This window comes from Leuciscus leuciscus, assembly GCF_965113295.1.
Source record: "Leuciscus leuciscus genome assembly, chromosome: 11".
Classification (NCBI taxonomy): Eukaryota; Metazoa; Chordata; class Actinopteri; order Cypriniformes; family Leuciscidae; genus Leuciscus; species Leuciscus leuciscus.
In genome coordinates, this window is record NC_138735.1 from 6,733,126 (window position 1) to 6,760,033 (window position 26,908).

The following is a 26,908-nucleotide window of genomic DNA, read 5'->3' on the forward strand; positions in this document are numbered from 1 at the left end:
GTGCATGTAAATTAACATGAACAAAAAATGAACAATACTTTTGCATAATTTATTAATCGGTGGTAATTTCAACATTTACAAATACATTTTTCTTTTAAATTGTATTTGCAAACATTTGTTAAAGCACTGTGAACTAACATGAACACACAATGAACACTTAGATTTTTACTAACAAAGATTAACAAATGCTTAAAAAAATTATATGGCTCATTTTTAGTTAATGTTAGCTAATGCATCAACTAATGTTAACAATTGAGACCTTATTGTAAAGTGTTACTGAGGCTAATGCACAACCTCTACGTCGGGGCCTTCCATTCTTTTCACGATCTCCACACTTCCTCTCGCGAGTATGGTCCTCAGGTTTCGAATTATTTTAATATCCTGGGGTTGAGAGACTATGGTTATGGTGCAATGTCTAAGGTGGAGTAGACGCTTGCGCATTATCTCTCCCCTGACACAGCATCGTCCCTCCAAGCCATTTAGAACAACTTCGGCTTATACGACAGGCCGGTGCATGCCTGCATACAATGGGTATACTGCAGGCATACCAGGCAGACCTGCTAAAAGACCTGGATGAGGGAGAGGGAGTTAATCCTGATACAATTCGAGAACTGCGTCGGGCTACAGACCTTTGGGCTACCAAGCAAGGTCGGCCTATGGCAGCCCTGGTAGCTTCGGAGAGGCACCTGTGGTTGAATCTAAAATAAAAAGGACATGTCCTTTTTGATGGGTGCCCTGCTTTCACCTCCTGGTCTCCGTCGACCCCGTCAACTCAGTTGTTGAGAGGTTTTAGGAGGCCAAAAAGCAGGTGGCGGCATTCCAGCAGGATCTCTCTCGCCGCTCTAAGGTCTTAGCCGGAAACCAGCTCCTCACAACGGGCACAGCAAAAGCAGAGCGTTGCCTCTCAAGCCTCCCGCAAAAAAATTGGGGGTTGGGGAAACGCTCAAGGTCTAAGTCTGACAAGGGGAAGATGGATCTGAGGAACGTCCTTCTAGCAAGGAAGGCTTCAGTCAAGAAGTCCTGATGCCACCAGCGCCAGGCCTCTGAGGGAATGCCCCTCCGGAGAGAAGTGGTGTACACTTCATAATACGGTGCCCACTTTTCTTTGGTGCTCTCTTCACCCGCCACCTGAGGTGCTTTGGGGCTTAGAGGATTCCAACGAGTCGATATCCCATCTATGACGTTCCGTCACACGATTGGACTGATTTCACACATGCTTCAAGACTATGCGCTCCAGCTAACTGGGTCCTCCTGTTTGCTCCGACACGACCACAGAGGTCATTCCTGAACTGCCTGCCTGCCTTGACATGGCCGCAGAGGTTGTTTATGAACTGCCTATCTGCCCTGAAATGATCACAGACATCGACCTGGAACACCCTGCCGGTCCCGTTATGACCATGGAGGACGCTCTTGAGCTCCCTGCCTGTTTTGACATGGCCTCTGAGGCTAATCCTAAGCTCTCTGTGCTCTGTGTTTCAGTTTCGCCAGATCAGCCGTGGTGGTCTCCAGTTCCATCAGATCTGCCTTAGGGATCTTCAGCTCTGCCGTGGTTGCCATTAGCTCTGCCTGCTCCACCTTAGTGGTCTACACTGTTGTGGTGGTCTTCTGGTTCGCCGTGGGGGTCTTCAGCCCTTGCTGCCCAACCTGCGGTGCCGCCTGCTCTTCCTTTGTCTTTAGTTCTTCTTCCATTCTATGGACCTGGCCCTCCAACCCGCCCCACCTCCGCTGCGCCTCCCTCCTGGACTTCTCTGTCCATATTGGGAGCATCTGAAAGCCTCTCCTTAGGAGGGGGGCTATGTCATGATCACCAGCTGGAGTACCCTTGAGAGCTACCATAGGGCACTCCACCCCCGACTATTGTCATTCCCCATAATCCTTTGTCCGGACTCATCACTGATTGTCTACAGCTGTGTCTCATTACCTATGCCTACTGTATATAAAGCCTAGTTAATCAGTCACTCTTTGCTAAGTCTGGTTTGTGTCACTGCAATTCTAAGCCATAGTATCCTGTTTTTCCCATGTCCTGGTTTTGATTTTCTGCCTGTTCCTTGGATTTCTCGATTTGCCTCTGCCCTGTACACAGTTAACGTTTGGATTGTGTGTTTGTGTATGACCTTTGCCTGTTCTGACTTAGATTGTGGATTACACTTCTAATAAATACTGAGTTTGGTAAACCTTCGTGTCCCTGTGCAGTTTGTGACAGGTTGGGTATGTCTGGACACACAAATCTTATTTGATCACTTGCAATCAATAGTGTGGACAGTCTACCTGAAAAGTTGAAAAAGTTGAAAACCTGAAAAAATCAAATTTGCCTGCAGTCTGAACATAGTTTAGGTTTTTTAATGCATATTTATATGCTTATTTACACACGTTGGGTTTTCATTTCCATAGACATAATGATTTTTACACTGTACAAACTGTATATTCTATCCTCTAACCCTAAACCCTATCCCTAAACCTTCCTATGATAGGAACATTTCTGCATTCTTACATTTTCAAATGATAATAATAATTTAGTAGAGTATTTATAAGCTATCTTTGTTAGGGGGCATTTGGTCCCCATAAAGTAGGGTTTACCAGGACCACACACACACACACACACACACACACACACACACACACACACACACACACACACACACACACACAAACAAAGATAATTGTATAATTGTTGAGTTATGAATACAACAAAAAATCCAAAGTAAAACTTATAGACGCGATATGATAATAATAATTTCAAGGTAAAATGTGCTTAATTGTCATGGAAATATTGTCTGAATGCAAAGAATCTCATTTTGGGGATGAAATGTGAGAATTACTCTATTTTCTATTCTTACTGGCCAAGGTTTTGGTGTCTATTCAAGGCAGTTTAAGATTTTATGGTGTAAGATCCCCTAAAAGGGAAATAAAGTTAATCAAAGTGTTTCTTGTTGTAATTTCTATGAAAGGCAAAGAGATTAGTTTGAGGAGACATTGATGTCTGCAGGCAATAAAGGCGTTCATGAATCTCCATCTATATTTCCATTCATCGAAAATGTCAAGTACAGTGAATTTTGACAGAGTCAGGCAGTGGTAGAACCGATAAATGAATCAGGGATAAACATTTTAACAGACGTTGAGACCTTTTGTCTTGAACTACACAGTAAGACGATCTAAAAGCATTAGCCCACCTAGTTTTTTCCCCTAGTACAGGGAACAAACCGAAAATATATATACGTGTCTGTGGTACTGGCAGGCCTGGCAAATGGTTTCTCGATTACAATGATGAGTCACCCATCCAAGACGCCATGATCTCATGGACCTGATGAATCCTTTGCTATAATTTTTTCCAATAATAGCTTTTTTGTTTCAAATATATGCCTTTGATCCTGCCACTTTGCGTTAATTACAAACTGGCAACGATAGAAGACCAATGCCTCTTGATGGACCAGTTGCTCTCAGTCTGACCACCTCATTTCCACATCTGTATACTGGTTTGAGTGAAGTTAAGATGGGAAACCCCACACTTCAGCCAAAATCACAAAGAGAACTTGACCTCCAGGGAAACACATTTGTCATCTTGCTCTATAACCATCCTTAAGAACCCATCATTCATATGGGTGGCAATCTATGCATCCGCAATGGCGCCATTTGCAAGACTGAAGACAGGCAGATAACAGTGTTTCAAAAACACACAATATATTTCAGAAACACACAATATAGGGTATGGAGTCAATTGGCCACACAAACAGGAAAGCTAATTTGCTTGAAAAGACTACTCTTGTGAAAAACTGTATGAATACACGTATTATTAAATCAATGAAATATAAGGCCACTAAAGTCTACTTAAAAAGAATAATCTTTCATATCTGTTTCTTAACACACTTTGATGTGTTGACTAACATACTAAAGTACCTGATTATAATTTTAGAATTTGTGTTATTTGATTTTACATTTAGTTACTGTATATTTAAATATTCTTAATTACAACTTCTTCATTACAAATGTGTAAATACAAATATATTTAAATACATCCCATGAGAGTTTCAATAAAAATTACATAAGAAAAATACAAAAAAATTAATTTATAAATATTGTATTGTTATTGTCACTGAAAATCTTGACATTTAATTTGAAATCCTGCGTATTCAAACTTGCAACGTTGATTGGTCATGCAGGAATCAATGGTGTTCAATGTTATAGACATCAAACCTAAATAAATATGTTTTCGCACTGAATATGAATATACTTTAAATATAATTTGAATAATTTACATTTCAGTCTGTTTCTCATAGCTGTCATTTGACATGAGATGACTTTGAATTAGTGCACAGCCTTTTAAGTATGGGCTACTTGGTGCTTTTTTGGAGTGTACTTTTCAGTGACCATTCGAGACATGGTCACATAACGGCATCATACGATTGACCAAAGAGATGGCTATAAATCAATGAGAACTTAGGTGGAGCCAAGGAACGACTCCATTGGGTAACTTTAGTTGTCCTCTTGGGAGACATCTTCATTTTAAGTTTAATTATACAGGGTGAGCTTCATGAGCAGTCTCTCATTAGAGTAATACCAAACATGATCATTAGAGAGGCCAGCCTGAAATGAGATGCTCGGAAATATATTTATATACCCTGACCATCACCATTTCCAGGGGGAAAAAGAAAGGACAAGCCTTTTGAGGAATGTACACTATAAGCAGGATTTAGAGTATATGGTTAGAACAAAGTATATCTGAGAAAAACTCAGGGGAGCCCTTCACATGTGGACAAGACCCAAGAGGAGAGTCTCGCCACGGCATTCTCTAACTCTGAACAATAACTCAGCTGGAGTGGATGCTTAAACATGGCAGTTTTCAGTGGATTCATTCAGCTGCACTGTTTCTCGAGCCAGTTCTCAATGTCCCATCCCACTGGAGACTGTATCACCAAGCTTTGTTTGCACAGATGTTTGTAGGACCTCTGTTTGACTGTGTGGTCTTCTTTACACACTGATACAGGAAATTCCATAGAGTGTGTTCTTTCTAGGGGTCCTTGAAGTTTGTATATGTAAGCAATGACATAATTTATTTGTTTGCAGGTATGCCAGCACATTCCTAAACTTCCTTTATATACAGCAATCAAGTAGCCTGGTGACTGAAAATAAGAAAATTCACACTGTTGTTTTTACTGACATATGCACTTCAGTTGAACCCTAAAAATCAAGGTAAAGTGTGCATTGTATCTGGAGCTGAGTGTAAATCCCCCGATCTTCTAGGAGTGTTCTGGCATTTTAGTATCAGCTTGGAGAGTTGTCTATCATGGAATTAATTTAATGAGAAAAGTGATGGATGTCTTAGGTTATATTATTTTTTGAAGTATTACTATCATTCACTGCATCATAGACATAATGTACAATATTATATTCTTTTATAAGCCTTAAGCCTCGGGCGGCTAACTGTGATTTCGCCAAGTGGGACATGTTGCTGGATCAGCATCCTTGTTGGTCTTGGAACAGCATTTCAATGATTTTGCATTCCATTTCCCACTCCTTAACCTAACCCTGCTAGTGTGTTGTAAAATAAGGGGGAAAAAAGAAAAAAATTGAATTGAATTGAATTGAATTGCTTTAACTCATCAAAATAAGTTACGCAATTTTCAACTAGTCAATTTAATGTCATTTAAGTTGAAATAACAAACATCCAAGTTGATTGTATTAAAAAATTTCAGGCAGAAACCTTTTTTTTTTTTTTTTTTTTTTTTTTTTACAGTGTGGGGCATGAGCAGATCCTGAAAACATGGGGATGGAAATACAGACAAATTCATCTCCAATTTTCCAAAATGTTAAACAGTTACGAATTGCCATGATAGCTTGTTGGCTCTGACACTTCCAGTGAGCGTTCTCTTTCAGTGTACATGCACATTTATAATCGAGCTACACTGGGTTTTTGCGTATTCGAGCAATTGTTTTGCAACCTTCCAAATAAATATGACACAACGCATAATCGAATGTTTGAAGGATTACATACTCCTACATACATACATGTCACCTACTGTATATCTTTCGGAGCAGACCCACAATGGCAAGGCCAAAAGTAAACTGATTAATGTGTATGTATACATTCTGGATGAAGCCAAGCTACTGTCTAGGTTTATTAGTCCAGCTTTGCAAAAAAACAAAAAAAAACAAAAAACAATTCCCCCCAAAAATTAAAGACATTACCTAGATGTGACCATAGAAGATGGCTTTTATTCAAGGTTAACCAGCATCACTTAAATGATGACTGAATGATTATAATTACTTTTTAGCAAAAGTTTAAATGTGATCGGTTAATTCCAGTGTACCATGCCCCATTATAAAAGGGTGTGCACATTTATGCAACCAGGTCATTTTATACTTTATATAATTGCACACCTTTGTTAAAGTATAGGTATTGTGTAAAACTTACTCAATTAAAAGTCAAAGTATCCTATTTAAGTATATCACTTTAAGTACTCAAGTATTTAAAATAAGAAAACTTTTTCAAATGAAGAAAACAATTACTTGATGTTGTAAGGAGTACAATTTATCATTTTGGCTTAGAATTGTAATTCAGTACGATGACATTTGTGTTCACTTACATAAATATATTGTCTTGGGTGGCTTACCAAGATTTAGCTAACAGGACATGTTCCTGGATCAACATCCTTCTAGTTCTGAAAGAACATTCCTCTCGAACATATTTTAAAGACAGAGAAAGACTCTTCTTAGAGAACATTCTTATAAACCAATTTACTTTGATGTAGGGGTTGATATAAAGGTTGGGTTTTGGGTAAAGTTGTTACAGAACAAACAGAATATATTTCTCCAGGTTTTAGATGAGAGTACATTGAACTTCCAGGGAACCATTTCTTGAACTGTCATTACACAAAAGGGGAGACACAAGCCAGAGATGTTCTCTTCACACCGATCGCAGCTTAAGTAAATATTTAGCTGTTTCAAACCAACCAAAGTTCAGTGATGAACGCTTTATTTATACCATTCTCCCATCACAGGAGATTACAGTACAGCTTCAGGGGTATGTATACATTAGTCCTTGTCCAAAAGTAAAAAAAAAGAAAGAAAAAGTTTTGAAATAATTTAGAAGTCATGAAGAGAATGAGGACACAGGGCTCCTTAAAAAAGGCTCAAAACGGTTCTCAAAGCCACCGTTCAAGGTTTGACTATCCAGATAACATTCAATTATAAAAAGAAAAATGTTCAAATCATAAAATCTGGGTCATTGCACATGATGACACCACAATGGTCTTGGCCAGATGTAAATATCCATTTATAAAAAAAAGGCAGACTCTTCAAAGGGAGTAGAGTCGCTTCACCGTCATCTGATTTTTTTGTTACTCATAGCGGTTTGTGGTAAAACATTGCAACACTGGCCTGTAATGCTACCTGAGCAATTATAATTCTTTATTTTTTCTTTAGAAACGAATAGACAGCACACACACCCAGCTTCACTCAGGGACATCCGAGAGGAAACCTTCACGTCCTCATCCTGCTTGGCAGATTGATTTGGCTCTGTCCAATCTTGGCATTTTGAGTGAGTCGTGAGAGCCAGTTTGCCTAACTGATTGACTAAATCTTCCTTTCAATAACAACACTGTAACAACTCTGACATTTGAGCCCCCCAACAGTCTTTCCAAAATAGACAATATTAATCCAAAAAATAGTTTTGCTCCCTGAAAGCAGTTATTGAATGACTATAAACTCACAGTAGATTAAATATACAGTACATGGAAGTGAAATAGACTATAACATATCATAATAGCAAATAAACCGGTACAGGTAATATTGTAATAGAACATCACAGTAACACTACCTGTCTGAAGTGACATAGAGGAATAATTCCTCCAAAAACTATTCTAAGATTCATCATTTATTATACCCTCGGTCATCATATGACTTTCTTCTTTCTACTCTGAAACACAAAAGGAGATATTTATATCAAAATGTTTAAGCTGTTTTTGTTTCCCCCCACTCAATGAAAGCCTGCCATTGAGCAAAATGTTCAGAGCAAGATAATGGAGCACTTTTACATTTCTTACAATTATATGTAATCATTTAGCAGACACTTTTATCCAAAGTGACTTACAAATGAGGACAGCAATAGAAGCAATCAAAGTAACAATAGGGCAACAATATGCAAGTGCTGTGACCAGTCCTATTTAATCTAGCACAGTACAAGTAGCAAGGTGAGTTTTTTTTTTTTAAAACAGATATATAGTAAGTGTTAGTATCAATGGTTCAAGTGTTGCCGAAAGAGATGCGTCTTCAGCAGTTTCTTGGAAATGGCTGAGTTAGGCAGGTCATTCCTCCAGCAGGGAACAGTCCAGGTAAACGTCCATGAAAGTGGTTTTGTGCCTCTTTGAGATGGCCTCGCCCTGACCTCAATGCAATATCGCCTCCCACTAGCAACTGATGTTAGAGACTAAGGTCTTAGCGACTTGACTGCATTGGATGAGAACTGAACTGAGCTGGATAATCACTGTTTTATCCAGAGCTGCTTTATCTGTATAGTCCTACTTGATCTGCTTCGAGTGGCATTCGAACCAGTGTCTCCGGCATGGGAGGTGGGCGCTAAGACCGTAGTCATTAGCCTCAGTCGCTAGTGTTAGGCGATCTTGCATTGAGGTCAGGGGAGTGAGGTTTACACGCACAGCTCTTACTAGATTGCCTCCATTACACTCAGCCCCTTAAACCTCGCTCCCATCCGGGTCACGGCACCAAATGTAACCGGGCCTACTTGACTCGCTCAGAGCGGAATGACACAAGACTGCAGCCACTGAACTGCTTTAACGCAAAAATGACTGCTACTATTGCCTTTTTAGAGCCGTTTTATTTAATTTAATTCTGTTTGCATAATTGAATTAGTATTTTCCTGTTTATCACTGCAAACCGCTTTAAAACAATCTGTATTGTATAAAGTGCTAAATAAAGGTAACTTGACTCGACATCCATTTTCATTGTATGGAAGAGAACAGCTCAGACATTCTACTAATCTTCTGTAATTGTGTTCTACGAAATAAATAAAAGGTTTAGAAAAACATGAGGGTGAGCTGAAGTAGTGGAGGTCGTTAGAGATTATTATTTTTAATTGTTTTGGTTCCAACAAAATAGGGTTATTTAATAATTCTATTAAAAGACAAGCAGTGACACATTACGAATGGCATATGTGCAGTGTTTGCTTTGATGCTCTTGGCATTATCCTGCAGGATGAGAACTGAATATCAGGGCCCAGGAGAAATGAATCCTCAGCTAAATAATTATCTTTATTGCATTTCAGAGATCAGTGCCTCCTGTGTTTCCATTACACTACATTTCTACTTTCTCTGCACTACTTTCTTTGTTACTTTCTCTGCATTGATGGCATGCTTGACTGAAAACTCTCTGCTAAATTGTAATAAATATATTTTTTTTCTAAAACCAATAAACAGCTTTTGTATGACGTACAGCTATGATCTCTTACATCAGTATTCGTAACTCAGTTCATTAGGAGGCATTACTGCTGACTTGTTAACTGTAGCTTGAGGGTAAAAAGTTTCCACCAAATATTGATATCTACACTGCAGCAAACAAAAAACCTTTCTTATTTGGTATTTTTGTCTTGTTTTCCAGGTACAAGAAACAAGATACATTTAGCTGAGAAGCAAAATTACTTAATATATTCTTTAAAAAACTTTTCTGATTCCGTGGGCAGATATTTGTTCTCTTTTAAAGCATAAACTCACTTCATTTTGACCAATTTTTCAGAAAACTATTTTGACATTTCTTTAGGTAATTTAGCATCTCAAGTAAATGTATCTTGATTTAACAATGTTTAGATATTTGTACTGGAAAATAAGACAAAAATATAGAGAAGGAAATTATTATTATTATTATTATTATATTTTTCTGTGTATACACATGCATATATTCCCTAAGTCCCTAAAAAAAAGTTGTTTTTTTAAGACAAATTCAATCAAAACATTAAATTATAATTAGTGACTGAAAATAACAGTACATCGGCTACACAATGATTAGACAAACGTGTGTAGTTTATAAAATGATGTTTAGCACTAGATATAATATATATAATATACATAACATTTTAAACAAAACAAACAAACATAAGAACAGTGTCTTGATAGAAATACATTCTGTTAGTCAGACATAAACTATAACAGGCATTCATGAAGCGTCATGAAGATGAAGTTATGCCTAAATTGCAAACCTGAGTCATAACAAACATTAACACTTAATAATAATTAATATCTTACCTAAATAACCTAAAACATTGACATTTTTTATATACTTACAGTAAAGATCAGCATTGCCCTCTTCTGGAGAATTTGAGTACAACGAAAGAAGTTCTTTAAAAAACATAATCATATTTATAAGCTTATTGTTGACACTACAAATTAAACAAACAAACAATATATAAGCAAAATAAATAACACAATAAATAACAAATTACTACATGTTCATGAACATTTTGACCAACTGTTAAGCTGTTCGCATGCAAAATATATTTTTGTGAAGTAATCAATAAAACTAAGTGTTGAAAACACTGTTTCACAATAAATTATAATTTTGTGGGTTGTAAAGGAAAATACTGGTCATTCAGTGCAGGTATTACTGCAAAATTGAATATGCATAGTCGTACTGACAGCTCTTAAAGGAATAGTTCACTTTCTGTTCTTCACACAAATCTCTCGTATGGCTGTTGTGTCTATTTAATCTCATGGTGAAAAAGGAGCAGCCAGGACATGCGTAAATAGCGACAGATTTATTTATTTTGGGGTGAACTATTCCTTTAAATGCCATTCATAGCATGAGTTATTTTTATTCATCTGTTATGTGTCGATACAAATATAAAACAATGCACTTTAATCGGTACAACCAGTTCTATCACACACCTGAAGCTACTTCAGTCTCTAAAAGCACCGTTATTCCCTTATACTTCTGGCTTTATATTCACATGCATTCCATAGGGTTTCACAGATGTATGAAGTGCAAAGGTAAACATCTCTTTCCACCCATTTCCACAGAGCTGGACGTTACGACACCCTCTGCATAGCAGTTAGTTATTCGACTCAAAAAACATGAAGTCCTGAAAAAAATGAACATACATGTCATTACTAACACTTTCTTGGCCTTCCTCCCACACTACAAACCATATCCTCCATACAATCCAACTCACAATGAGAAAACAGGCTCCGATCATCACTGCCTTCATTCTCACATCAAGATCCATAGGGAACTGTATCCCAAAGTTGTCCGAATCCGTGAAAGCCTCTCTGAGAAGTCCTGTCCATTGTTTGCTGATCTTTCCGATGCCAACTTCATCCATGGTTAGAATCTAGACAGAATAAGTAGTAAATAACATTTTCAATTGTACTTACAGTGATAGTTCACACAAAATAGGAAATTCTGTCATCTTTTTCTCATCCACATGTTGTTCCAAACCTGTATGAGTTTCATTCTTCTGTTGAGCATAAAAGAAGATATTTTGAAGAATGCTGATGGACAAACAGTTGATGGACCCCATTGACTCCCATAGTATGGAAGAAAAAAAGAATAATACTATGGAAGTCAATGTGTGTCCATTAAATCTTATTTACAAACATTCTTTCAAATATCTTCAAACCTGACTGCATCCACACAAGCAGTGTGGATATGATAGAGCGTGCACAGTATGCTGCCTTAGCAAATCACGCTACATTACTGCCGTTCTCAACTATGTACCTTGGGTTTTTAGCACTTACTAGCATGAAGAACAAATACAGACACAGACTGTGCATGGAGTTCGATTTAAGACTCGGACGCCGTGCGATACAAAGACACACCCTGTTTGAGAATGTTGTTTTCAAATTTCATAATATATTATAAGAGCAAGAATGCTTTTTTTTTTACCTGAATATCCACACGATTGTCAATGTGACATTTATTTTATAAAATAGTAAGGTAATATTAAGGTAAGGTAATATTAATGACAAAAAGGTAATATTATGTGATGTACATTTAAAAAAAAAATTTTATGCTCCCCAATTGACTTTCTACTGATTATAAGTAACTTTGCAAGTACATATTAACTTATTCTACTAACCCTAACCTAACAGTCTACTATAGTCTACTGATACTCTAATGAGAGTTAGCTGACATGTAGTTGCAAAGTTACTTATAGTTAGTAGAATGTCTAAAGGTGACCAACAATTTCTATTTAAAACATTATCTCATAACATTATTTATGCCATTGTAATTGCATTCATGCCACCTCTGAGCAGCATTAAACAATGCGTAAATACATATAGATGTGGTTTGTGCCACTGCAGTGCAAATATGGCTTTTGTTGATACTGATTTGATAATAGGGTTAGAAAAACTTTGCCTTTATAAAGGTAAAAAAATGCACCTGAAAATCCATTTAAGGGGGCAAATATTGACCGTTAATGGAAAAGGTGTGACTGCAGTCTAAGTGGAAGTACGCAGAAGGATGTTAAATGCCTGAGTGGTACGCCACTCTAAAAAGTTTGGGGACCACTGATCTCCTGAATAACAGTTCCCCCTAGTGGGCATTTATAGACAGAGCCAAACAGACAGCAGGCAGAAACGGAATTGCAGAAATAGACTAAAATGAAGGTTTGAGCTGTTTTAACTGAACGACACTTACACTTTATATATATAATAAAATAAATGATAAAAAAAAAAATTAAAAAAAACCTTGCACTGGCATATCTACAAAAATGTCAATGCCATTGTTTTGTCTCAAGATGCAAGTCAGTAATGTGTTTTTTTTAAAGACACGTTTATAAAAAGCTACTTTAATGTCCCTGTCTGTGAAACCAGGCCTATGACAAAAGTTTTTATGATTATTATTGATATACTTTTTCTGACAATTAAGCATGTTACATTTCCCCCAACAAATTCTAATGCCTGTATTGCAAAAAAACTTTTTTTCTAACTTAAATTAGCATAAATTAAAGATGCAACAAATAATATAATGATGTAGAATTATTTTTTTATTGAAAATAATGTCAAAAAATCTTAATGATCCTAAAAAAAAGGCTTAATGCAGATGTTCTTAATGCAAAAAATAATTTGTATTGTTTTTGCTAAAACATCAGTCTCAGTTTGCCAGACTAAACAAATAAAAAGCTTTCAAGGGAATTAAAGGGTTAGTTCACCCAAAAATAAAAATTCTGTCATAACCCTCATGTCGTTCCAAACCCGTAAGACTTTCGTTCATCTTCGGAACACAAATGAAGATCTTTTAGATTAAATCTGAGAGCTTTCTGTCCCTCCATTGACAGCTACGCAACTACCACTTTGACGCTTCAAAAAGTTCATAACGAGATCGTTGTGTTGGTCCAAACCTCATTTGTTCTTGCTGAAGCTCAAACATGCTGCGTAACACGAGAATAAACCTCATTGGTTCATGTAGAAGCTCCAACGTGCTGCGTAACACGAGAATGAACCTCATTGGTCCTTGTAGAAGCTCAAACGTGCTGTGTAACATGAGAATGAACCTCATTGGTCCTTGTAGAAGCTCAAACGTGCTGCGTAACATGAGAATGAACCTCATTGGTCCTTGTAGAAGCTCAAACGTGCTGCGTAACATGAGAATGAACCTCATTGGTTCTTGCACGTCAAGCGAACATGCTAAAGCTTCCGTTTACCACAAATTATGTGAGTATGTGAATAAAAGCCTAAATTCAATCTGTTCTTCATATAAAGCGATAGTGTCTCTTCAGAACATGTGGACTACACCGCTCGATCATATGGATTTAGTTTACGATCTTTTTAACTTTTCAAAGCGTCAAAATGGTAGTTGCCTAGCTGTCAATGGAGGGACAGAAATCTCTCAGATTTCATCAAAAAGATCTTCATTTGTGTTCCGAAGATGAACTAAAGTCTTACTGGTTTGGAAAGACATGAGGGTGAGTAATTAATGACATCATTTTCATTTTTGTGTGAACTATCCCTTTAAGGGCTGTGTGATACAGAAATTATTCATTTTCAGAGAACGTTGGAAGTATTTAGTGTCTGTGAGCATTTAATCACAAATGTTTGAGTTGATGTACCTCAAAGTCCACGTCTGGCAGGCAGCTCCAACCACAGAACGGCCCCTGGAGCTTGAGAACCGGCTCTCTGTGCTCATTCTGTATAGTAAACTTGGGGAGGAAAGGGTGCCATTGCTGTAGAACATATCCCACTGTGTTCCCTGGAGGAGCCTGGATCTCCAACTAAGAGAGGAGAGGAGAGGGTGAAAAGAAGGAATCAACAAAACTGTTCCATTAATCTTAACTATTCTGGTATGTTCTACATGGTCTATATCAAAGCAAACGACATCTGCAAACAAATGCTGCAATTCTCATAACTACAGTTGTTATCAAAATTATTCAACCCCTATTGCAAACCAGGTTTATTGGCAAAATGTGCAGACTTTCAGCTGTTTGCAATGAACTAATCAAACGAAACTAATTGGAATAGTTCAACACAACAGATGTTTCAAGTTGTTTCCCCAAGTTCAACTGAAAATGCAACTTCTAATGACTTCTGCAGTCTCAAAATTATTCAACCCCCTGAATAGAATCCCTCACAACAGCACACATCTGCAAAACAGATATTGTCTCAAGAACACCTGATGCAACTAATCAAGGGCTTCATTAGTTGCACCAGGTGTGCTTAAGCTAGAACACATGAAATATCTGGCTAGATATTAGGTTTGTTGAGTGTCACGTTTAACTAAGGCTACGTTCACACTGCAGGCTGAAACGACCCAATTCCGATTTTTTTGCCCCTATGCGACCTGTATCTGATCTTTTCATGACAGTCTGAACGACACAGATCTGATCTTTTCAAATGCGACCCAGGCCACTTGGGTATGTGGTCCCAAATCCGATACATATCCGATCTTTTGAAATGCGACTTCAGTCTGAACGGCCAGGTCGCATGTATCCGCATGTATCCGACCCGCACGTCATTGATACGCGAAAAACGTCATAATTCTGCGTTGAAGTAGTCGTCGGTTTGAAAACGGACTGCATATTCGTCGAGCTGAGGTAAATCTGCCGAACGGGTCGACCTCGACGAGCCCGTTAATAAAAAAAAATAAAAAAAAAGCCCACGGCCATTATATATACGTTATGTTAACTTATTTGTGCTGAATCTGATATTAGATAGGTCAGCGGCTGCTGTCTGGCTCTTGTGTAACGGTCGCTGCGCGCGCTCGTGTGTGTGTGTGTGTGTGTGAGAGAATCACAGTTAAAGTTTAGCTACTTCCGCAAACAACAAGTGACGTCGTTGAGCGTTGAGTACTCTTCTGCGCATGCGGGTCATTTCTGGGTCATTTCACGTTCACACAGGAGATCACAAAAGGTCGCATTTAATTGGAAATGTGAACGGCCTTGCAAAAAAATCGAATTTTTTCAAAAAATCGGAATTGAGCATTAAGCCCTGCAGTGTGAACGTAGCCTAAAAGACAGGTCAAAAGAATGGTCCAAAAGGATAAGAGAAAATATCATTGTCCTTCACAAACAAGGAACAGGATACAAAAAGATAGCGAAGGCACTATATGTTCTAGGAGACACCGCTGGAAACATAGTTTGCAAGTTCAAAGTTAAAGAAACAGTGGTTAAACTACCTGGACGAGGCAGAAAAAGGAAGCTATCAACGGCTGCAACCAGATTTCTGAGAAGGCAGGTTCAGAAAAACCCTTGAGTGACTGAAAAAGACCTGCAGCAAGACTTGGTGGCAACAGGCACTGAGGTTTCAGCTTGCACTGTAAGGCACGTATTAAACACATGCGGTTTCCATGCCAGAACTCCAAGATGTACACCAATACTGAGCAAAAAGCACAAAAAATATGCTAAAAATCATATAAATAAGCCACAGAAGTTTTGGGATACTGTTTTCGGCCCTACGGATCAGCAGTATGTCTGGAGGAAAAAGAATGAATCATATGCTGAAAAGAAAACTCTGCCTACAGTTAGGCATGGTGGTGCTCAGTGATCCTCTGGGGCTGCTCTGCCTCCTCTGGCACTGGAAACATGCAGCGTGTGGAAGGCAAGATGGATTCATTGAAGTATCAGGAAATCCTAGGAGAAAACGTAATGCTGTCAGTGAGGAAGCTGAAGCTTGGGCGTCATTGGTCCTCCAACAGTACAATGATCCCAAGCATACCTCAAATTCCACCAAGGCTTGTTTGCAAGATTCTACAGTGGCCATCAGTCACTTGACTTGAACCCCATAGAAAATCTCTGGTGGAATTTGAAGAAGGCGGTTGCAGCACTCAAACCCACGAATATTACTGAACTGGAGGCCATTGCTCATGAGGAATGGGATAAGATTCCTCAGAAACACTTTGCAGAAGCTGGTGTCTGGTTATACATCTCGTCTGCAGTAGGTCATAACAGCAAAAGGGTGTTCTAATAAGTACTAAAGATGCTTGCCATGAAGGGGTTGAATAATTTTTACACTTTCAATTATAACTGCATATTGGCTATTCAGAGCCATTTTAGCCTTCTAGGCAGATCACCTCTTGCAGGCAACATGGGAAGAAGCAGGACATGCATTTTAGAGGGCGGTTGACTGTGATGATTTCCTGTCCGATGTTATCGAGGACACGGATGGTAAAGGATCTCAGCGGGCCGCAGCACTGACGGGTGAGACAGTCGTTCTCCTCCACCGCATAAAACACGTTCTGACCCATGGAGTTACGGATATCATATTTATTGTTGCTCTCAAAGCCTGCCAAAGCTGCATAGAACACACAAAGGACTTATTATTATTAATGAAATATAAAGTATTTCTATTAAATTACCTATGCATATTTAGGTTTAGGGCAAAAATAGGTCCATCTGTAATAAACCGTTATACATACCTTCAATAAGCTCAACTTTCTGTTTAATAAGAAGTTGATCTACCTGAGAAAGTTGGAAAAACAGGTGATTGCATGACACATACTATACATACATATATACAGTATATATATATATATATATATATATATATATATATACACACACACACAGTACAGTAAAGTACAGAACAGTACAGTAGTGGCTAAAAGTAATGTCTGGTGGAAATATTTGTTTTTAATTAATATGAGGAAAGACTGACAAAAAAAAAGAAAAAAAAAAGAAAAAAAAAGACAAACTACAATCAAAACAAAACCAAAAAATGCATAGAAAAACAAAAAGCTCACAGGAAAAAACATACATTGACTACAACATAATCGGTTATTAATATTTTGTTAATTCTTTGTTGTTTTTGCATGTGTTCATAATCTATACGCATCACAGCCTGGCCAAAAATGATGTCTGCACAATTTGGCATGTTTCATTGCGTTATCACAAATAAAACAATTGACTACAAGCATAACTACACAATAAGCTTTTTAATAGTATTTGAATAAAGGGTTACTATTTAAATGTTGCTAAAGTAGGACAGATATTACGTTTGACCTGTACTATATATATATATATATATTCATTTTTATTTTTATGATATTGATGCTGTTATCTAACCTGTGTCAGGTACTCTAATCCTGGTGGACAGCCTGGTATCCCTGGATTGGGAACCATATACATATTCATAGGATGCATGGCTGCCTTATCTTCGTGGTGAAGATGAGAAAAGATTCAAAAGAAACATTTGTATATTGGTCAATACGTTTTTAGCACCAACTACAGGTGGTTCATTGACAATAAACAAACATGGACATGCATTTAAATAGTCCTGCATAATTGTTCAATAATTCGAAAAGATAGCTTTTGTAACAATAATACTTATCAAAAACATATATAATCATAAAATGTTCTCAGAAGAGCAGCATTCATTGAGAAAAGGCAATAAGTCATCTAAATCTGAACTAGATAAACATGAGACTATTTAAATCCTAAAATATCCGTTTATGGAATAGCCTGGAAATAAGAAGATCATAAATCATAAAATGACTGTAATTTAAGAACATACAAGAATCACAGCAGTTTATGTCATTCCGCGCGTGCGTTCAAGGCTGATCTGCCTGTAGTGACTGACCAGATTTATCCCTCTTACAAATAAAAATCAAAAGTACGCTTTATAACCAGAATGACGCTTTCGGATGTGTTAAATCTACTGCACAAATCTATTTACAAGATCAAAACTCACCTGCGTCCTCTTATGATAAGGAGTATAACGGGCTGACTTAAGAGTCTCGGGATCGGCCCCATATTAAACACCACATCCTATTGGCTGGCATGCTGCTCGCGTGCTCTAAAACCGTTTTTACGTCATTACGCTTTGGTCGAGATTTCCCGGAAGCGATTAACAAATCCTACTATGGTAAAGCCTTGAGTCATAAATATTAATTACGTAAAATGTAACATTCGCCATGTAATACTATCTGATTGGCTCAAAGGAAGACGTTTGCAGAGGACGTTTGTAAGTGGGCGCGTTTCAACCATCTACTGTCAACCATAGGCTATGGACGCTAGGAAAGACTTGAATCATGAATATTAATTTAGCCACGGGTCGTCTCCAACGTCAGCACGTCCTAATTAATATTCATAAAGCATTTGCTGCACGCAGACATACTGTGGTCGAGATTACTGTCACCTCCGCAAATCATCATAACGATATTTGTTTTATTAGAAATGGATCAGTATTGAATGTTGACGAGTCATCCTATCATATTTCTTGTTTATACAAATGGATGTATTATGCATTTAAAATGTCTATTATTTAAAGTAATAAAATAATTAGGGAATTGAGTAGCCTACTTGAGGTTGTGTGGTGAGAGCAAAAAAACATCTCAGTAAGAACAACCTTGCTTTTCATTCTGAATTTAGCCAAAGAGTGTTATTTTGACATTTTTGCGATAGCTTGGTGCAGTAGATTCACATCTAGAGGTAAACTTACAAACTGTAAACCTGTCTTCTCGATCTTCTTAAAAGAAATAGAAAATTATTTAAATGTGATTTGTGTATCTACTAATAAGAAAGCTATAAGGACTGTTAGAATTTGTACTACCTTTGATCTCTTCATGTGAACATCTTTATGTGATGTAATGGCCCTACCTCTTTTCTTTTTCTTCTTTTGTATTTTTTTATATATATATATATATATATATATATATATATATATATATATATATATATATATATATATATATATGAAGAGTTCAGATGCAAAAGCCTCTAAATGCCATCTGAAATTTTCTCATAGAATGATCATTTTTATCATGCTCGTATATTTAAGTTCAGTAATTTCACTTAAATGACAATTAATAGGTAATCTTTATTGCCATTTAAGTGAAATTATTGAATTTAAATATACGAGCTTGATAAAAATGATCATTCTATGAGAAAATTTCAGATGGCATTTAGAGGCTTTTGCATCTGAACTCTTCATATATATATATATATATATATATATATATATATATATATATTGTCCTTTTTGCTGTTGTCTCCTTTATTATTGTTTTGGTTGATATTATGTGATGTGTACTTTCTCTTTTGTATGTTCCCATTCTCAGCATCAATAACAAACAAACAAACAAACAAACAAACAAATAAATAAATAAATACATAAATAAAAGGAAGTGAGTTAGCATTTTTGCACTCTTGGTTCCATCGTCCTGAAGTCATGGGTTTTTGGTTAAATGGCAGAAATAAGGTCTGTGCTGAAGACAAACTCAAGACAATTTTACACTTTATTCTACAACATAAAATAAATCAGTATTATTTACCCCACTTGTGATTTTTCTAAGCTGTTACGTGTCTTGAAAAAGGTGGTTGTTAACAAGTGGCGAAATGGGACTACACTAAAGGCGAAGCTTGATGACACTGTGAATGAGTGGAATCATGGGAGTTGTTGTCTTCACCTCCACAGCTGCTGAAAAGCAATCTGACTGTACTGGCAGAAATCTTGTTCATGGCTGAGCTAATGCATTAAAGTTATATTAAAGTTTTGTGGTATGAAGCAGGGTTGGGCTGAGATCCAGGGACATTTTACATTGCTGTTTGTATTATGTTTACACGCCACAGTCTGCCGCTGCTGCTCCTTTCGTTTTGTTGTTTATTTTACATTTAAAGTTAAGTTTAACGTCCCCCTTCTTCTCTGAGCTTGAACATTGTTACAGTTACGCTTGATCACTTAAATTCACAATTAGCCTAATCATACAGGTCACTTTATTTGACAAATTGAAATCGCAAGTCGTCATATACTGACGCTTTTGACATTTCGTCTACATCGAACGCACATGGCACCCTTTAGCGTCAATATGAGACGCAGATAGATATGGGCCATAAGGCGCCTCCTAGCGGTCTAACCCTAACCCTACCCCAGACCTAAACCTATACCCATAACCGAACAGAGCTCTGTGCGTCTCATATTGACGCTAAAGGGTGCCATGTGCGTTTGATGTAGACGAAATGTCAAAAGTGTCAGTATATGACGCCCTAGGATGAGAATGCGTTGGGACAGCACAGTTTTTCTTGGTCAAAACAATCATACTAATACATCTGAGTGTGTTAACAGTTGTTACGCTACTCTGTTCGTTCGCTCGGTGGCTGCATGAGACCCTTGTTACATATTGCAGGCATAATGACTTGTTGATGACAACATATGTTGTCATGACTTACACACACACACACACACACACACACACACACACACACACACACACACACACATATATATATATATATATATATATATATATATATATATATATATATATATAGCAATAAATGATGATCAGTGTGTGTGTGTGTGTGTGTGTGTGTGTGTGTGTGTGTGTGTGTGTGTGTGTGAATTGTATTAAAATCAGTTGTATTAAAACATCATAATAATTCTTAATTATAATAGCATGGAACCCACAACAACTAAAAAAAATAACAACAAAAAATGCATTGTCTTATTTATTTTCGTAGCATGGCAGTTGCTCAGTGTTTGGATGTACAAATGAACACAAAAATATTTGTTTAGCTCCTTCATCCGAGCCTCTGGAGAACCAGTGGGTTATGTGAATTTCTGATGTGTAATTGTTCAAGTTCAGACAGATAATCTTTCTCTCAAAGTCGTTCAACACTGTTTATGCATCAGTAAATCGCGTTGCAGTGATAAGATCTTCATTCACGCGATCAGCAGGCTGTCATCTGCTCATGGTCATCACTGCAACCTTTTATGTGATGGGAATAGATCTAAATACTTAAAAAACTTCTCATGATTCGTTAATCCCGATAGCTGTAATAGTAAAAACGTATAAAAGCTGTAATAGTAAAAGGTTTCCAGATAGCTCGAATGCCAGATTTCATATGCAAGCATGTCAGCCAATCACAGCAGTGGCCGTTTACATTGAAGTCTCACAGCAGACACGCCCCTTCAAACAGAGCGTTCAAATCAGGGGATGAAATCAGGCTAGGAAATATGCCTTTTATTTCTAAATTATAACAACTTTTGATCTAAAAAACATACTAACATTATAAGGGCACCCCAGGAAAGATTCTAAAATAATAAAATAATCCATTCTAGGGCACCTTTAAATTATATTTTGACAACTGACCTAGGAAATGTCCCTTGTTTTAATTTCAGATGCTGAATAAGTCTTAAAACTTATGAAAAAGGTTGAAATTTGTTAAAGTTAAAGTAATGTAAAAACATGTTGTCATGACTTATTGATCATCATTTAATAAAAAAATTATATAATTTTAAAATATATTACATGGTGGGGAAAATGCTGTATTACTGTTACTAAAGCTCTTTCTGATTATGTTAGTGCTTGACAAAATAGTGTAGTCTCCGAGGCATGGTACAAACATGGAATTCAAGGTAAATCAAGAAAACGAGATTCAAACAATAAAGGAAGTAAAACCAGAAATCACATTAATAACGTCATTGACAGGTGATGCAATGTCACGGGCCGTTAACTGTTACACTGGTTCAAATTGCTGATTTCTCTAGATTTAAACAATGTTGGAAACATTTGGGATAATATACTGTAAGTACACAAGTCAATATAATATATTACAGTGTTCTAGTGGTTTTTGGATATTTTAATCCAAAAATATACATATTGTGCCTTTAATACTATAGAATGTGATGTAATAAGTGTTACACTATTTCACATTATTTTAGTTTGAGTCAATTTTATTTATTTATTTATTGTGATGAAAGAGAGCAGAAGCTTTTGTCCCTCAAATCTCTGATCCTTCAAATCACATTCATGAAATCAATTCCTCTAATCCAATAAAATTAGCCTAAATAACAGCTCCAAAGCATTTGAGGTTGCTATCATAGGGTGACCATGATGTCCCAGTTTTCCAGAGAAGGACCCAGTTTTTGGTGTCCTGTCCCCATGTAAAAAAAAAAAAAAAATTATATATTTATAATTATATATATTTTTTTATTATTATTTTTTATTATTTTAAGAGAGTTGTAAATGCTGTGTGAAAATTTAAAAAATAAATACAATTAAAACATGTTAAAATACAGCTTTATTTCTCATTATTTTGTCTTATTTTTGTAATAATACTTTTGTAATAATACTCTCTTAAAAGAATAATAATTTTAAAAAAATAATAAAACAATTTATATATATATATATATATATTTTTTTTTTTTATTATTATTATTTTAAGAGAGTTGTAAATGCTGTGTGAAAATTAAAAAAATAAATACAATTAAAACATGTTAAAATACAGCTTTATTTCTCATTATTTTGTCTTATTTTTGTAATAATACTTTTGTGTGTATTTTTCTGTGATTTTATTGTGGATTATATTAAAATCAGTTGTATTAAAACATCATAATAACTCTTAATTATAATAGCATGGAACCCACAACAACTAAAAAACAACAACAAAAAAACATACAAAAACGTATTGTCTTATTTATTTACTTTCATGGATTATAACAAGTGAGATTTAAATTATATTTTGACAACTGACCTAGGAAATGCCCCTTGTTTTAATTTCTGATATCTGTTCATCTTAGCTGTGTATGAAGCTATTTTCCCTTTGTTCAGAGTCAGACTGAAACACCTTGGTTTGGCATTTGTCTCTACATGGTCTTTAGAAGATATCTCAGCAGTGACCACAGGAGTGCAGTATTGAGCTAACGCATAGCCGTGGCTGTAATCAGTGGAGAAACGGTCCAGTTATTGTGATCAGGTTGTAGGATCACCTGGGTTGAGTCCAAGGCTATGTTGAAATCACCCCTATACCCATACTATTTGAGGGGACAAGAATGTGTTTGTGTCCAAAACCAATTCAATCCCATAACGCACCTAAGAAACGAGCGTAAAATCAATGTACACTGAATGGCTTGCCGCTAGACTAGAGAACACCCATGATCCACCCACTGAATTCGATCACTCATTTTCATTCAGTCATTCAGCAGACTATATTAGTGGAGTCATGTAGGGAACAGTGAATGAGGGTATATGAGGTGATTTCAGATACAGCCCAAGACTCCTGTGTCTGACTACAAACCAATTTGACCAAACCGTTACAAAGACCATGACTGCCAGCACAAACATTTAATGCAGAGGGGGGGAACCAGCTCAAATATTAAATATAATTTAGTTTTTAGGCTTAGATTCATGCTGGTTTAAACCAGCTGTTCTCAACTGGTTAGCTGTGGCCCAAAAATGGATCACAGGTCTGGTCTGATAGAACAGAAGGGAATATACTAAAACACGACCCAGGATATTTACTTGCAACAGGATTTGTGCAGTCAACAATGCTGTCCAGCGGCCTACAATTTTTAACTATGCTTGGACTATTACCACCTGAGATACTTCGGAATAGGTTGTATTTAACTATGACTCAAATTCGGAGCATGTAATGTTTGCCTGTCCTACATAATACTAGGGCATGACAACTTTTCAAAATTATGAGGTCAGAGAGCATTCTGTTACCGAACAGGCACAGTGTGGACTCATGATTAAACCTGTCTGGATAAAAATTCTAGTAAAGTAGGCTAAAATTCCTCTTTGCTGGTGCTGAAAATGTAGGCAATGACAACTTAATCCAGTGTATTAAATTGTTTCAATCTGTCCCTGTTTTAGTCCAAAAGAAAAATCGCACTTCACTTCCTGGATAACAGTACCCTTACGAAAAAGAAGTTTACTAGTATATATTTTTATTTTTTTATATAATAATATTTGTATGTACCTCTAAGAAATATACTTTATGTACTTCTCAGATATATACTTAAAATTGCACTTTATATAGCACAGTATATCTATATTTGTACTTAATCTTTTGATGGTGATCTACTTAAAAGTATAATAAAACTTGGTTTGATTTTTTTTTCCAGAATTTTCCAGCAATCCATGTTTACAGTATCCATGATATACAGTAGGGGGCGCCATTACGCATCTTCTGAAATAGTACAGAATCTCCAGATCAAAACACAGGTGAAGAAGAAGCAGAAGAAGACTGCAGCTGTGTCCCAATGTGAAGGCTGCATCCTTCCAAGGACTGAAGACTTCAAGGATGCAGCCTATGCGTCCTCCGAAGGACGCACCATGTAGCCTTCTAGGATTTCCTAATTGCGCAACCAGGTGTTTCTGATCACCGCTCCTCAACGGTGCGAGAGGACAGCTGCCATCCTGATAATTCATTTGATATAGCCTAATTGAGTAAACAGCTATGGAGCCAGAATTGGCTATTGTCATTTTTATGTTTTATATTTTACTGGAGGACATGGTGAGGATGTTTCAGCCCCGGCGCTGCCGGATCATGTATTTTCGGTTTAGCCCTGTTTGAATATAAAACCCAATTGAATATAAAAAAGTCCAGTATTTCTCGCGCTCGTCATCGGCAGCTGTCACGGTCGCCAGGCCACAAGAACAATCCTCCGTAGGCTAGACCGGTCCGAGCGCTTCAGATGCGCCCTTCTGTAGTTAGCAACAATTAGTTAATATAGTGACAATAGACCTACATTTTGTTACTTTAATTTTCGGAACTGCATATTTCATTAAATATTCACGTACAAATGTGAAGTAACCTACTGAACCTGTTTTCCCTCACATATGATTTTACATTAAACTACACAAAAGTATATAATGTAACAACCTTGAAAATATTCAGAAATAAAATGCAGTGGTAGCATAATATAAATACAAAACTATAATAAAAACCCTGACAAGGAGTTTTTTCCCCTGCAGAATACCTCTAGTTTTACTCTTGATACTAAAAACTTGTTATTAAAAGTACTTTTTTCAGAAATTACTCTTTTTGAAAGTCTATTATTCTAATAAATTCTAATAAAAGTCTACATCATTTTTTTCTTATTTTATGTACTGTAAATGTTTGTTGATTTTGAACAAATGATTTTCATTTACCAATTTTATTTTGAAAAAAAAAAAGGTATACAAGAGTTTGTTTCATGTAGAAATTATGACTGTAAAAAAAAAAAAAAACAATGTCCAGAACAACTCATTCTCTTTTATTTACACATTTAAAGTTGCATAATAAATAATGTACAGATTTTTCTTTCTTTTTAAAAAATAGTGAAAAAAGTAAAACAAGAATATGTAGAAAAAAATATATATTTTTCAATCATTTTCTCAAGAAGAGAAAACAGCCTGTCCATCCTCTCCTCCTGTGGGCACCCACTGCTGAACTGGGCCATGTTTCAGCAGTGGGTTTCCCACTCACACCCTCACCTGTCCCAGGACACTTGCAATCCTAAGGGCAGAGCAAATGAACCATGGCTTGTTAACAACAACAGCACAATAAATTTCAGCAAAGACGTGTGTATTAACTTTCTTACTTTGTATTTTTTTTTCTCCTGAATTGCTCTAAAAAAAGCTTAACACAGGGGTGCAATCTTAAGTGCATTGATAACACTGCAAAATATGACACATCAAGACATGCATACAAAATACTTAAGAAATCATATTTCTATATACTCAAATTTGGTTAAAACCACATAGCTTTCATGACAGCACTACAAAAACACGTAAAAGTGAAAACCCGTTGCCTTATCAACTGCTTTTCTTATTGTTGTGGGCTTTATAGGGTGAGTGATATGTCTTATAATACACAAGTGAGATAGACTAGTGCAAATATTACAAATAGGTCGTTAAACTAATATTAGCACAAGTTTTGCCTAAAACCACCTGACAAATGAAGCCACGCAATGGAGACGAAGGAGTTAAGATGAAGTTTATAAACTTTAACTCTGGTTTCGCTAGCTATTTGAGTAAATGAAAACATAATACTTACATTTAAATTTGAATTTGCTGTCCACCACCGAACTCTAGTCTCGGCCGCCTTTAAAAATAACGAAACAAATGCTGTCGTCAACGGCGCGCAATGACTTATGGGGTAGAATAGGGTAGGATCGAGGTAGGATAGGCCGCTAAGTGTCCATTTATGTATCCTTCCTTTCACGAGGAAAAGAAGGACGCATTTGGCGTCACTTTTGAATCAGGGTAGCCTTCGTCGCAGCGCGATGACGCAACCGGCCTTCGAATACGGCCTTCGGAGGATGCAGAACTGAATTGATGCAGAACTGAATTGGGACAGCCTTCATCGAGCCGCGTGACGCAATCAGCCTTCAAATGCGACCTTCCAAGGATGCAGCCTTTGAATTGGGACGTCCTTCGTCGCGCCGCTGTGACGCAATCGGCCTTCAAATGCGGCCAATCGGCCTTCAAATACGGCCTTCGGAGGATGCAGCCTTCACATTGGGACACAGCTCCTGTCTCAATTTGCCTATTTATACTACACCTTAAAAGTATGTACTTTGTGAAGAAAAAGTACTGTACATACTTTTGAGTTGTTGTATTTATATTCCCCCTAAATGACTAAGAATTCCATCACACATCTCCATAACCAGTCACAGGAATGAAACAAAAGATCCAGTCGCGAATGAAATAATTTATTTAATTAGACAGAAACAAGATCAAGACTGGATGGACTGATGTAGAGATG

The 26,908-nt window shown here is 36.8% G+C and overlaps 1 protein-coding gene across 2 annotated transcripts; it reads right to left on the reverse strand.

Annotated features, from left to right (window-relative positions):
- Positions 1 to 10,010: 10,010 nt before the first annotated feature.
- LOC309509585 (phospholipid scramblase 1) lies at positions 10,011 to 18,231 on the reverse strand. 2 transcript variants are annotated; one of them, XM_082184394.1, is made up of 7 exons: positions 18,126 to 18,231; positions 17,501 to 17,589; positions 16,855 to 16,897; positions 16,510 to 16,730; positions 14,054 to 14,215; positions 11,174 to 11,332; positions 10,011 to 11,083 (listed from the first exon to the last, which is right to left on the reverse strand). In XM_082184394.1, the coding sequence occupies exons 2-7, from the start codon at positions 17,576 to 17,578 to the stop codon at positions 11,054 to 11,056; spliced, it is 693 nt and encodes a 230-aa protein (XP_082040520.1). In that variant the 5' UTR covers positions 17,579 to 17,589; positions 18,126 to 18,231; the 3' UTR covers positions 10,011 to 11,053. The 2 variants fall into 2 exon arrangements, with proteins under 2 accessions (XP_082040520.1, XP_082040521.1); XM_082184395.1 differs by lacking the exon at positions 18,126 to 18,231 and adding an exon at positions 17,949 to 18,099.
- Between the last annotated feature and the right edge of the window lie 8,677 nt (positions 18,232 to 26,908).

Coding starts and splice junctions, on each gene's coding strand:
- LOC309509585 (XM_082184394.1), bottom strand. CDS start 17,578: ATGCATCCTATGAATATGTATATGGTTCCCAATCCAGGGATACCAGGC. Junction 16,898..17,500: donor GATTAGAGTACCTGACACAG/GTTAGATAACAG, acceptor CAACTTTCTCAG/GTAGATCAACTTCTTATTAA. Junction 11,333..14,053: donor TGCCAGACGTGGACTTTGAG/GTACATCAACTC, acceptor TATTCTGTCTAG/ATTCTAACCATGGATGAAGT.